Genomic DNA, 13,366 nt, shown 5'->3' with positions numbered 1-13,366 from the left:
CTGCCCCACCGGCCTGCCACCCTGAGGCCTGCCCAGGGCCCTGGTGAAGCCCTGGCTGCCAGGCCCCAGGCCGCTTTTTAGAACATTTGGTAGGTGTCTGTGTGCACCCCTGCTGGAGGGCGAGCACTTTGAGCAGGGACATACCCCACGTTTATGCCTCCGCATCGCTGTGTGTACTTCCCCAGAACACCTGACAGGCTCTTATCAGTACCTCATGCAACAGGTCAGGACACAGTTGGAGGCCCGAAGTCGCCCACCTTGGCGGTGGCTGAGCTGGATTTCTTCAGCAATGCCTGTCTGCGTTGTGCTCCCCTGAAGCTGGGAGACAGACAGGGTGCTATCCATGGACAGGGGGCACCCAGGCTGGCCGGCTGGGCAAACCATTGCTAAGTCTACTTAGGAGCCGCGGGCTGCAGCCACTGCTGCATAGTAGCTGAGAGGCAGCGCTTGAGGCCCTCGGGTCCCAGCAGGCAGCTAGGAACCTGCAAGGACCCTCCCCCTAAGCCCTGGAAAGAGACAGGCTCCAGGGCAGGGTATCAGGATGCAATTTTTCACCTCTGAAGATACCTGATGCCAAGAGCTGACTCACTGAAAAAGATCCTGATGCTGGGAAAGATCGAGGGCAGGAGGAGAAGTGGGCGGCAAAGGATGAGACAGCTGGATGGCATCATTGACTCAATGGACACAAGTTTGAGAAAACTCTGGGAAATGGTGAAGGACAAGGAAGCCTGGTGTGTTGCAGTCCATGGGGTCACAAAGAGTCGGACACAACTGAGTGACTAGACTGACCAACTTTCGTAAACCTCACCGATAGATCCCCCTACATCCACCTGGATGGGAACTGCTCTTGTGAGCTCAATGCAGAGAAGTTTCCGTGCCTCTGCTGGGCAGCTTCTCTCAACTGCCCTCTCTCTCCTCCACCTGGTAAACTCCTCTCCATCCTTTAAGCTCTGGAAAGGTCCCCACGGGCCAGGCCTCTTCCCTCTCTGCCCCGGCACTGGCCATGCTGTGCCTTCTAGGCTCTCCTCCCCGCCTGACTGAGCTCTGTAGTCCCCTCTGGGTGCTGGTGCACGGTCTGGAACGGTACAGGCCCGGTACACACCTGTACCGGTCCTTCCTCCATCATAAAAACGGCACTGGGGAGGCAGCCGTGGACACGACGGTTGCCCTGGACCCAGGTTCTCTAGAGGAGAGACAGGCAACATGTAACAGGCAGACCGCAGCAGGAAAGAGCTGACAGGCCAGGTGTGGCGGTGCCGCCTCCCTGATGGGGTGTCGCAAGCAGAGGCACCAGGAAAGGAGCCACAGCTACCTGGAGGGAAGAGTGGTCTGGGCGGAGGGCCTGCAGGGTAAAGAAGCACATAGCACAATCAGGGCGGAGGCCAGGAGGCCCCTGCAATCAGAAGTAGGTCAGTGGGAGAGGGAATGGGGTGGAAGTGCTTGAGCAACGCAGCCAGGGCCAGCGAGGCCCAGGCTGGCCTCAGTCAGGGTTTGGATTTGATGCTGGGTAAGACTGTAAGTCCCTGTAGAGTCCTGAGCAAGGCTGAACCGGCCTGACCGAGATGTGCAAAGATCAATCTGCTTGTGTGTGGAGAACAGACTATCTCAGCTAAGTGCAGAAGCAGGTAAATCAAGTTGGTGTCCGCTGTGAGAACCCAGGTGTCTGCTGAATGAATAAATCATGAATGAAGACAGGCAGCTGACAAGCAAGCAGGGGGCGGGGCCTCCAGTGCTCACACCCTGTCTACTCTAGGAGCCGCAGGTTGCATCCAAGTTCTGAGCTCCGGTTCATGAGTCCCTGGGATGGTCACTTACGAAAATATCTGAGCTGGCTCTTATCCAATGTGAGCTAAAGTTGGTAGAACACTGACCTGTGAAATCATCATTCTTTAGGGAAGGTATTAAGGATGCCAGGTGAGAAAAAAGAAAACGGATGCTATCTAATTTTTGACTTATATCAGAAGATGTAAGTATCTGGCTATAAAGATAGGCCAGGTTAAATGTCCATAATAACCCACGGGGACATCCCTCGTGGTCCAGAGGGTCAAGAATCCGCCTTCCAATGCAGGAGACGTGGATCTGATCCCTGGTCCAGGAACTAAAATCCCACATGCTACAGGGCACCTAAGCCTGTGCATTGCAACCAGAGAGAAGCCTGCATGCTGCCAAGGAAAGTTCCACACACTGCAACCAAGGTCCAGTGACTCAGTCTACAGTCGAGCTGGGTTATGACTCAGAAAACACGGAGGCCACCAGCTCACTGGGGTCTCTGTCACTCACGAGGGTGGCCTCGAGCGCATCACTGCTGTGAACCTTCAACCTGCAGGCAGGGACAAGAATTCCTAAGGTGTCCCTGACAGTCCCCAGAGGCTGCCGTGGGGACCCAGTGGGATGGGGTGGGGCAGGCACAAAAGAGGACATGTGGGCCGGCCCCACGGTGCCCCGGCTTCTTCCCGCCCCAGCGAGGGCTGAGACCCAGGAGGATGTCTTGGGACAGGGTTGCTCCAGGAACAAGCATGACAATTTGTATTCTTAGGCTGCTTCACAGCTTACGAATCACATTCCGTCTATGCCACAATTCAAGTCTTACAGCAACTTTGCAGGCGGTTCCACATCTACTTTGAAAATCAGGAAACTGAATCTTGGGGTGATGAAATGACTTGCTCAAGTTTTCACAGGCTCTTTGTGTGACAGGGGATCAGGGCATGGGACTGGCACTTCATCCCTGCCCCCGGAGTCTGTGTCACTTATCAGTCACCACACCTCAACTCAACAAGTACTAGGCGGGTGGGCACCTATGAGGCAGCCTCTGTAATGGACCCTTTTCGAGTCCTAACTGGGCTTGTGGTACCCAGGCCAGATCTATGAAAAAACGAAAAGCCCCAAAGAAACCCCTCCAGTGGTGTCAGGGAGACAACCCCAGGGCTGGTGGAATGGGTCCTCCTCCTCCAAGGTGGGAGCTGTGCACAGACAGGAATTCCTAACAGGAAGGAGATGGCAGTAGCAGGCCACCACTGGGGCTCAGACATGGGGGGCCTGCGAGGGCTACGAAGTCCTGCCTGGAGCAGAGGGAGACCCCGGGGTCAGACGAGCTTCTCCTCGGACCCTTGAGTGGACTCACCACCCCAGCCCGTGCTGCCCCGCCCCACCCCGTACCTCCCAAGGCATCACTACAGACTTTGATACACTGGTTAGTGAGCTTTTCAAACATTTAAAAAAGAATGAAGAGTGACTTCAAGTTGTTAGTCATCGTCAAGTGACAAGAAACTTACACAGACAACACCTCAGGCCATTCTCACAACAGCCCTGTGAGGTGGGCGCGGTAAACCTATCGTACAGACGGACAACCTGAGTCTCAGGGAGGCCCAACGACTTGCCCGAGGGTTACCTGCAGCACAAGCAGTGCTGGAACCCAGCCCTATCTGACTCCACGTCCGATGCGCGGGCACAGGCCACAGGCCACGGCAGCTGGAGGTCGGTGAGGACGTGGCTGCCGGCTGGGAAGATGCCTCCGCCGTCCGTCTGCGTGGTGCAAGGCGGGCCGAGGAGATGGGTGCGATTTCTGTGTGAGACAGTTCCATTTGCCGTGTCCTCAACCACAGATAGCACCCCTCGCCTCGTGCCCGGTTCCACAGGCTGCTGGTCCAGCGATGGCGTCTAGTTCGGCAGAGGATGGCGTGGCGGCAGGAGGGGCCCGTGGGGTACAGACAGGCAGGCAGGCAGACAGGTGCCACAAGCCCACCCTGCCCTGGGACCCGTTGGCCCTGCTTCAGGGCTCCTGCCCTTGATGGGCTCACAGTCTACATGAACCAATCTCGGGCTCAAAACAAGCGCACCAATGCAGGTCAACAAGCGGGAGGCAGCCCCAGGAAGAGAGGGGAGGGGAAGTGAGAGAACTCACGGAAGCCTGGGGGTCTCTAGACCAGCAAGACCCTGGGTGTGCTCACCTAACTTGGTGGGTGCAGCCACAGCCTGTCAGCTAAGACGGTGGGCTGGGTTTGAGGGTCAGAGACAAACAGGACACGGCAGGGGGCGCTACCTATCACGACGGAGTGCAGGGGAGGACAGGGAACCCTGCCATGATGGCTGGAAACAGCTCTGTCAGCAGAGCAAGGTTCCCAGAGGACGGGTGGGGCTGGATGTGTAGGGACAGGAGGGGACGCCAGGCGGGGATCTGGGGAAGGCGCCCCGCTGAGTCACTGTGGGTGTGGGCGGTAGGACGCCCTGGGTGGCTGGCGCGTGGGAGGTGGCCGCCAGGGGGCAGTAAGGAGCAGGCATGGGGAGCAGGCATGGGGAGCCGCCAGGAGCGGAGCTGCCAGGAGGGAGTGGGTGTCCCCAGCGATCCTTGGGGCAGGGTGGGGATAGAAAGTGCCCACGGCTTCCGCAGGAAGGAGAGAAAGACAGCTCAGTATTTCTTCTACTTTAGATAATTTTCAGAAGAAAAGAGGTTTACAAAAAGCAGGATCCAGCCCCACTCCAGGAAGCTAAGAGGTGGGACACAGGAGGAAGGGGCTCTGGGCCTCACTCTTTGGGAGAGGCCCCCACCTGGGCGCCTGCCCACTGGGAGTGATGCCACGCTGGGCATCAGTTAAGGACACGGACATTGGAAAGACTAAGAGAATGTCCATCACCAGCTTGAAAGGTACCAGTGACGTCACATGGAGCAAATCAGGTAAGAAAAGGCTGCAGCGCTAGGTTCTGAGAGACGTGCTTAGACTCAGCCAACGTGGAGGTACACCATGCCCCCAGGGGTTTCTCTTCCTTTTCTGCAGAGGCCCAAGAGATAAAGTGGAGCTGTTCTGGCTGTGTCAGGCGAGGGCCGGACGTGCCTGGTGAGCCCCGGAACTCCACAACATACCCCGTTTGAGAGCGCCTGTGCTCAACCCTGAACTGGAAACAGCTGCCTCCAACAGGGAAGCTCCTGCCCCCCAACAGCAGCAGCCACCAACCCCACGAGGCACCCCTGCGTCTCAGCCTGCGCCAAGGCCCTCAGGATGCTCTTCTCTCACCCTGAGCCGGGGGGTGCCAAGGTGCCACCTCCTGCTCGAGACAGGCCAGCCAGTCTTCACAACTCCTGCCACGCACACCACGCTTTGCTGTGCGCCCACGTGTGGGCTTCCCTGATGGCTCAGAGGTCTGCCTGCAATGCAGGAGACCTGGGTTTGATCCCAGGGTCGGGAAGATCCCCTGGAGAAGAAAACAGCAACCCACTCCAGTACTCTTACTTGGAAAATCCCATGGATGGAGAAGCTTGGTAGGCTACAGTCCATGGGGTCGCAAAGAGTCGCAGACAACTAAGCAACTTCACTTCTCAGGATCCCATCTAAGACCAGCCTGGCCGCCTATTTTACAGGCGGAGAAGCTAAGGCTAGGGGAGTCCTAACTGAGGTCTGATGGCCTATCTGTGGGGGGAGCTGCTCCTGACCTCTCCCCTGTGAACACAACTCCAAGTGTGGAATTTTTTGTGTGCTCGTTGGCATTTTCTATTTTTCAATAATAAACAAGGACTGTGGGTGATGAGGGAACCTGTCTCTCGAGGTGCTAGGTCATCCGGGAGGTAGAGAGGGACATTTCGCCATTCCAGTTTCTTCTCCGGTCTCTCCCTGCTCTGAGCATCGGCCACGGGGACACACCTGTAAGGAGTGAGCTGGCATGCACTCTGTCCAGATAGTGCGCCTAAAACCTAAACCAGGAGCGTGAGAAGGACTTGCAGAGATCTTGACCAAGTCGGTACCCCTATTTTCAGAGATAGGGAGACCGAGGTCCCCGAGAAGTGGCCTGTTTAAGGTCAGAAGCAGGCTCACATGGACGCACACAGAAGCAGTTGCCTTTATCAGGGTTGTAACTCTAACCCTAAACTGATGTCTGCACAGAGAACGAACTGAGAAAGGAAGGGAAGCCCAGACGGGCCTGGCGGCCAAGTACAGCCCCAAAACATGGCTCCCTTGGCTGGTAACAGGCAGCTTTAAGCAGACGGTGGTGGGCGCCCACAGAGGGTGGCAGGTAAGGGTACTGGCAGTGTGGAGTCGGGACGATGAAGACCCCCGACACTGAGACCCACGACAGTGGTCCTTTGTCTGCAGTGGCGGTAACGTGCCATGAGCCAGGCCGACCACCCTGCCCAAGCCTTTGTGGTCCCCAAAGGGAGACCACCGCCCAGAGCTGCAGGGTCAGGCTGGGCCCACGGCTGGCTGACCCTCCTCTCTGACCTCCTGAGGCAGCGCCGAGTTGTAGAAAAAACACTGGATTTCCAATCAGGGGCCCTAAATACGAGTGTCAGTTCCACCGCAGGGCTGCTGCAGACATGTCCCCCGTTAGCCCCCACTCGCCGTCTTGGTAAACGTGTGTCACAGAAGCTGGCCTGACACCTGCAGGGAAAAGAAAGTGGGGCATTCGGGAGCATCTCCTCGGCAGCGAAGGCCTGCCCCCAGGCTGCCCGGTTAGCGGGAGTCTTTGCCCAAGCAGCGGCTGGAAGGGGCACGCGGGACACGATTCTGGGCTGTGAGGAGAAAGTGCAGATGCTCTTACTACCATAATCATTATCTCCGCCATCCGCCAGTCACAAAGAGCCCCGCTCTGAACCCCCCACCACACCCGTCACACGGAAACCCAGAAACACTGAGCCCGGCACCACGCGAGGGCGCGCTGGCGGCGCCGCTCACGCACAGGGCCACGCCTCACGCACAAGGGCACGCCGGCGTCACTCACGCACAGGGCCGCGCCTCACGCACAAGGGCACGCCGGCGTCACTCACGCTCGCGCACAGTGGCGCCCCTCAAGCACAAGCGTGGGGGTGGGAGATGCTGCTGGACCCTGAGGCTCAGAGTCCACGGTCTAAGAGCCCGGGCCCCGGATGTCCCACTCGGAATAGGATACACCAGTGAGGACTGGAAGGGGCAGAGGTGGTTGATTACCAGATGCCCGGCCCCGCGCTAGGCAACTGAATCCTCTCCTCCACCCTCTTAAGTGGGACTTCTGACCCCATTTTACAAACAAGGATGCGGAAACCTAAAGACAAGCAAATTCAGCAAGACCGGAGGTGGAAAGAAGAATCAGTATTATTCACTCTTATCACATATGAGGCACTCCATGCTAAGTGCTTTATAAACACTTACACTGAATCGTCATGTCAGTCCTAGGAAGTAGGGTTTATTATCCGAGGGCCACAGGTGGTAGAGTGAAGACTCGATACAAGACCTTGGGGCCTCCAAGCATACGCTTTTCTCACCACGGCTGACCCCTGAGCACAATGGGGGTCGGGCTCTGGTCTGCAGAGGTCAGAACCTGCGTGTAACCACACAGTCGGCTCCACACCTGCAGAAGGACCAGCCGCGGATCACGCAGAGCCGGAGATGTACTCCTGGAAAAGCAGCCGCGCGTCAGTGGACACCCAGTTCAGAACTGTGCTGTTCAAGGGTCCGCTGCACTGCGAACGGCACCCACCGAGGACGGCGGAACAGCACTTCCCAATGCAGGGCATTTGATAGTAACGTCGCAATTATCTGCAGCGGGAGGCTGCCTGGGTCCTGCCCGGGCTCCAGGGGCTGCACGACTGGGCAGAGAGGCACAGCCACATCCCGGAGCACGCTCCACAGGGACAGGGCTGGCCGCGGACACACATGGGTCAGAGGGCGGGTGCCTCAGATATGAGGTCAAAGACAAGAATCAGACCCCGACGTCCGCACTGTACGATCCATTTACATTAAGTTCAAACACAGGTAAAGGTGCTCTGTTGTCACAGAACCTGAAGCCCTGGTTGGGCTGGGAGGGGTGGACGGGTGTGGTCTCTGTCGGGGTCCCACAGATGCCTTTGTACAAGCTCATGGAGCTCACGCTTCAGGCGTCTGTAAGGTACAGCAGGCTCTGTCCGCAGGGGCCCAGCTCTCGGCCTCCAAAGGCCAGTGAGCCAGGAGGGACGACTACTCACAGGCAGAGTCTCAGGTCAGGCCCCCATCAACGTGAGCACATACCCACCCACCCCGGCAAGGACGGCGTTCCACCCAGGGGGACTGGGGTTCCAAGGTGACTTACTACCTGACAACAGTTATTTTTTTATACTGGTCACAGATCTCTATCTGAAAATGAGGCTCAGATTAGCTGATTTCTTTGTGATTCTACCATGAGGTTAATAAAGTCAATAGTAGTTGCTTTGAGCCAGCCATCTGATTAAATGAAAACCTTTTCCCCACCTTAATGTATCTATATATATAGATAAAATAAAGCTAGTCCTGGGGCAAGTGAGGCCGCTAAGATCGGAAACCTTAAACTCAGCTCCTTCCTTGAGGCTCAAGGCTCTTGGGTGGAAAAAAGACAGTTTAATGAATGTTTATTTGGGGCCTCCAATGTTTCAGGCGCTGCACTCCTCACTCAGCAACGCTGTGGTCCCTCACCATGCAGCCCCCGGTTCTCAGCAGAGGATCCACAAACCTTGCAGTCTTTTCACAGTGGGGAAAGAACTCTATAAGTGCTGGTTCTGCGTATGACCTGCAGGAAGCATCCTCTAAACACGTTCACTATTTAAAAAAAAAAGACAAACAAACTTCTCTGAGGGTTTAAGTTAGGTCTCAAAGCTTGGATCTATAAGGCAAAACAGTTATTTAAAAGGCATCTCCCTGCAGCTTCTAAGTACCATGGCTCCCCACTTCCTGCCTTAATTCTGGCAGCAGCAGCAGCAGCAATGCCAGAAACGATACTCACAAATAGTGATACTGGGAGATTAACACATGCCAGGCGGCCCACTAACATCTTATATTTGAATTCATTTAAACATAGAATCAGGCTTCCCAGGTTGCTCAGTGGGTAAAGAATCTGCCTGCAATGCAGGAGATGCCAGAGACAAGGGTTCAATCCCTGAGTTGGGAAGATCCCCTGGAGGAGGAAATGGGAACCCACTCATTTTCTTGCCTGGAGAATCCCATGGACAGAGGAGCCTGGCGGACTACAGTCCCTGGGGTCGCAAAGAGACACGACCGAAGGTTCTGAGCACACACACATAAAAGCAACTCCTCACCCACCTTACAGAAAAGAAACCCAGACACAGAGAGACTAAGTGATGTGTGCTGGACTCAAGGCCAGCAGGGCGCCCCGGGCCCAGCCCCATGCCGCCATGCCCACCGAGGCTGAGTCCTCCAGCCAAGCGCTGGACGTCGCTGGCCTCCAAGATGCTGACACCCTGGAAGGCCCCGTCCTTCCGCGGAAGCGGACGCTGCAGACTGCCCGAAGAGCCACGTGTGCTTTTGCGTCTCTGCTTTGCCCGCCCTGCAGACGCTCCTGCTGGCCCCTCTCTCCGCCCCCACCCCGCTGTCCACACCCCGAGTCTCCCAGGTTAGCTGAAGCCTCTCCTTGTGCGATCCCTGCCACCTTCCAGGTCCACGTCCAGCCTCCTTCCTTTGGCACGGTGGGCCCCAGAGACACTGCACGCTCTCCTCCACGCACAGGTTGGGCTTTCAGGCCCCGGAGCCTTTGTATCTGCCGTTTCCTCTATCTGGGATGCCCACTCCCCCATCTTATGAGCTCCCTGCCGGTCAAAACTCCAGCTCAAGTGTTGCCACCGCTTGAAGTCCAGCTGGGCAGTCCCTCCTTTTCCTTTCCATGCTCCTGAAGGCCCTGCCCTGCTCACACCCTATCAAAGCCCTTATCGTAACACGTTATCACTAGCGGTTCACAGGCCCATCCTTCTACTCTTGGATACCAAATGCCATGAGTCAATGGGCTCCATCGATTCACTTCTGACCTATTTTGCCCCAGACAGTTTGCAACACGCAGAAGTGTTCAGGAACAGTATGTTAAACTTGGGAATAACTGAATCCAAGAATACAGTTTTGTTTGTTCCCTCCAAACTCTGCCAAATATGTGCTGAGAATGTGGAAAGAAGGACGACACAGGCAACACACATCTGGACGCCCCATTTCAGGCACACAGTACAGCTCTCTCCAGCTCACAAAGGGCGGAAACGATGCCAAGGTCTCTCTTCTCGCTCAAACTGCTAATAGTGCTTTCTATCTAGAGTTAGGCAGCAGTTTTCTCTGTGAATCCAACAGACGTCAGCTCAGCACAGCTGCAGTCGAGGACGCCCCGGGAGCCAGAGCCATGGAAGGGCGGAGGGAGGGGAGGGAGGGTCTGGGCGCCAGGCCAGACAAAGCCCCACTTACCGCCTTCCTGGGAATTCATGATGTTCAGGGCAAACAGCATGGCATTGGAGAACGTGGTTGCCTCTTCCTTACTTGCAAAGTTTAAACCGTAGACCTGGCGGGCATCTCGCCACTGGTGGAAGGTTGGCGTTGCCTGATTGTACTTCAGCCCTTTCACGATTGAATAATTGATCACAACCTGAAAGGGAAAAGAGAGAGAAATACACGTAAATAAATAAAAGGTAAGTGAGCTGGAGAGAGCTGCTCCGGGGCAAGGACTCTGGGGCAAGGACACCGTGTCCCTGGGGCTACCAGGAGACAGGGAGATGTGGATGCATCAGAAGAAGAGGTAGCTTGGCCAGGCAGCTCTTCAACAGGACCAGCGGAACAGCGAGGGTCTGAAAACCAGTTACTTCATTTAACTGATAAAGCTGTGTGGTCACGGCCTAAGCTGGGAGTCGGGTTCCCGGGTCCTGGCCCTGTCACCCCAGGCAGCACCCTGGGGCTCAGTTTCTCCAGCTGTGAAACGGGGATAGTCATCCTGGCTCCACCGACCTAATGGGGTTACTGCAGAGGTCACAGTGTGACACATATCTCATCAAGACTTCTAGATATAAAGATTCTTAAGGGCGAGTCTTTTCTAATTCGTATTTATGCTCCCGTAGCTCTCTGCAGAGTCTAGAATGCGTTAACCAAAGGGTTGTTAGTTAAAAGGACGACTCCTCACTCTTTCCCATGTGGCTATTCAGCTTTCTCAGCACCGTTTATTGAACAGGATGCCCTTTCCCCGCTGTATGTTCTTGACTCCTTTTGTCATAAACTAATAAACCGTACCTGCGTGGGTTTATGACCAGGTTCTCTATTCTGCTCCACTGATTTCTGCTTTAATGACAATCATGCTGTTTAAATTACTACAGTTTTGTAATATAGTTTGAAATGAGGGCATGTGATGCCTCCAGCTTTGTTGTTGTTTCTCAAGATCGCTTTCGCCATGGGGGTCTTCTGTGGTTCCGTATAAACTGTAGTATTATCGTGCTAGTCCTATGGAAAATGCCATTGGAATTCTGATAAGGATTGCACTGAGTCTCTTGACTGCTCTGAGTAAGTATGGACATTCTAACCTGAACACAGAGTCCTCTCTCTTTCTCTTTGGTGAGTCTGGCTAAAGGCTGGTCAGTTTTATCTTTTGAAAGAACCAGTTCTTAGTCTCACTGCTCTTCTCTATGGTCTTTTCAGTCTCTCTTTCTGCTCTAATCATCGTCGCTCCCTTCATTCTACTAACTTCGGGCTTGTTTTGCTCATCTTTTCCCGGTGCCCTGAGTGTAGAGCGAGGCTGTTTGAGACTTTCCTTGCTTCTTGAGGGAGGCCTCTACCGCTAAGAACTTAGCAGTAGCACTGAGAACTGCCTCTGCTGCATCTCACAAGTTCGGTTAGGTTATGCTCCCATTTCTGCTTGTGTCCAGGCATTTAAGTCTCTCTCCATCTGTCCTTCAATCCACCTTAGCAGCATGTTGTTTAATCTCCATATTCTTGTGATCTGAAACCATAAAGCTCCTAGAAGAGAATCTAAGTGATAAGCTCCTTGACTCGGGTCTTGATGGTGATTTTTTTGAATCTGATACCAAAAACAAGAGCAACAAAAGCAAAGCAAAACAAGTGGGACTATATCAAACTAAAAAGCTACACGCAAAGGACGCCATCGACAGAATGAGAAAGCAATCTGCTGAGTGGGAGTAAGTGATTCAACTCATATATCTGATAAGGGACTAATATGGCTAACAGATACATAAAAAGATGTTAAACACTAGCAGTGATCAAGGAAATACAAATCAAAACCACAAGGGGTTATCATCTCACACACGTCAGAATGGCTATCATCTAAAAGATAAGAAATAAAGTTTGGCGAGGATGCGGAGCAGAAGGAAGCCTTGTGCACTGTTGGTAGGAATGCAATTGGTACAGCCACTATTAGAAGGCAGCACAGAGGTTCCTCAGAAAGTTAAAAATAGAACTATTACATGATCCTGCAATTTCGCTTTTGGGTATTTACCCCAAGAAAACGAAAATACTATTCTCACCTGGGAAATGCCATGGACAGAGGAGCCTGGTGGCTACAATCCATGGAGTCACAAGAGTCGGACACGACTTAGCGACCAAGCCGCCACCACCAAGTCAAACACACAGACGTGCCCCTCGTTCACGGGAGCAGCATTTAAAACTAGCCAAGATACCGAATAACCCAAGCGTCCACTGACACGTGGACAGATGCGGAACTGTGGTATACTGTATACACAATGAAATATTATTTAGCCATAGAAAGAAAGAAACCTCGCCATTTATGACAACATGGATGGGTCTCACGGGCATTATGCTAAGGAAAAGAAGTCAGAGAAAGACAAATACCATACGCTGTATCTCGTACGTTCTCATGGATACAGAGAACAGATGGATGGTTGCCAAAGGAGGGCCGTAGGAGATGGGGGGCAATTATGCACATGAAGCCGCTTAACACAGCTGCTACCACACAGCAAGCGTTAACTGAGAAATATTCAGTCCTTAGAGATGGAAGTATGCAAGTGGCGTCTGGATGAGGCTGGATGGCCCGCTGTCAGTGACGCGATGGAAAGGATCCCACTTTAGGAGGGGTACGAGATGGGTTCTCAGCTCTCCTTTGGCTGTGAGGCTCCAGGGTCTGTGATCTGAGACTGGAGGCAGCTCAGTCTACTGTCGCTCAGTCGTGCCCAGCTCTGCAGGATTCTCCAGGCCGGAATACTGCAGTGGGCAGCCTTTCCCTTCTCCAGGGGATCTTCCCAACCCAGGGATCGAACCCAGGTCTCCAGCATTGCAGGCGGATTCTTTACCTGCTAAGCCACAAGGGAAGCCTGCCTCTGGTCAGGGAGGTGAGCTCAGGAGGATTCAGAGATGTGAAGGGACACCCTGCACGTTGCTGGGGCGCTGAGATGAGAGCTCAGGTTTATTGCCCCACGCTGCTGTGCTGCTGGGTAAAGCAAGGCCAGAGCACAGTGGGCGATACCGTTTTCCTCTAAGCCTTAGCCACGTGGAAGGCAGGCTGGGTTGTCCTACAGCGGAAAGACAGGGTGAGCAAGAGAGAGAGAGGGTTCGAGAGAGGCATGTGTACTAAATGAGCTAAGGAAACATAACTTAGTTGTTACACACTGACAGTGCAGCGCGGGCCAACCTCTATACCCAGGTTCCTAGGGTGGTTCTCTCTCTGG

At 54.4% G+C, this 13,366-nt stretch overlaps 1 protein-coding gene and 1 non-coding gene across 10 annotated transcripts in view; both read right to left on the bottom strand.

The window, feature by feature from the left end:
• The window catches only part of EVL (Enah/Vasp-like), a 147,513-nt gene that overhangs the window by 27,901 nt on the left and 106,246 nt on the right, over window positions 1-13,366 (bottom strand). For all 9 annotated transcript variants that reach the window (XR_001919860.1, XM_018066034.1, XM_018066035.1 and 6 more), the window contains exon 3: window positions 10,152-10,329. Coding sequence is in view for 8 of the 9 variants with exons in the window: in XM_018066034.1 (XP_017921523.1) it covers window positions 10,152-10,329 (178 nt within the window). In the remaining variant the exon portion in view is untranslated. The remainder of the gene's footprint in view (window positions 1-10,151; window positions 10,330-13,366) is intronic.
• On the bottom strand, window positions 3,539-3,620 carry MIR342 (microRNA 342). Its single transcript, NR_129712.1, has one exon. It is a non-coding gene; the product is annotated as a microRNA 342 (primary transcript).

The sequence above is a fragment of the Capra hircus genome, chromosome 21 (genome assembly GCF_001704415.2).
Source record: "Capra hircus breed San Clemente chromosome 21, ASM170441v1, whole genome shotgun sequence".
Classification (NCBI taxonomy): Eukaryota; Metazoa; Chordata; class Mammalia; order Artiodactyla; family Bovidae; genus Capra; species Capra hircus.
Note: the sequence above shows the minus strand (reverse complement) of the source record. Positions and strands in the feature narration are given on the sequence as shown.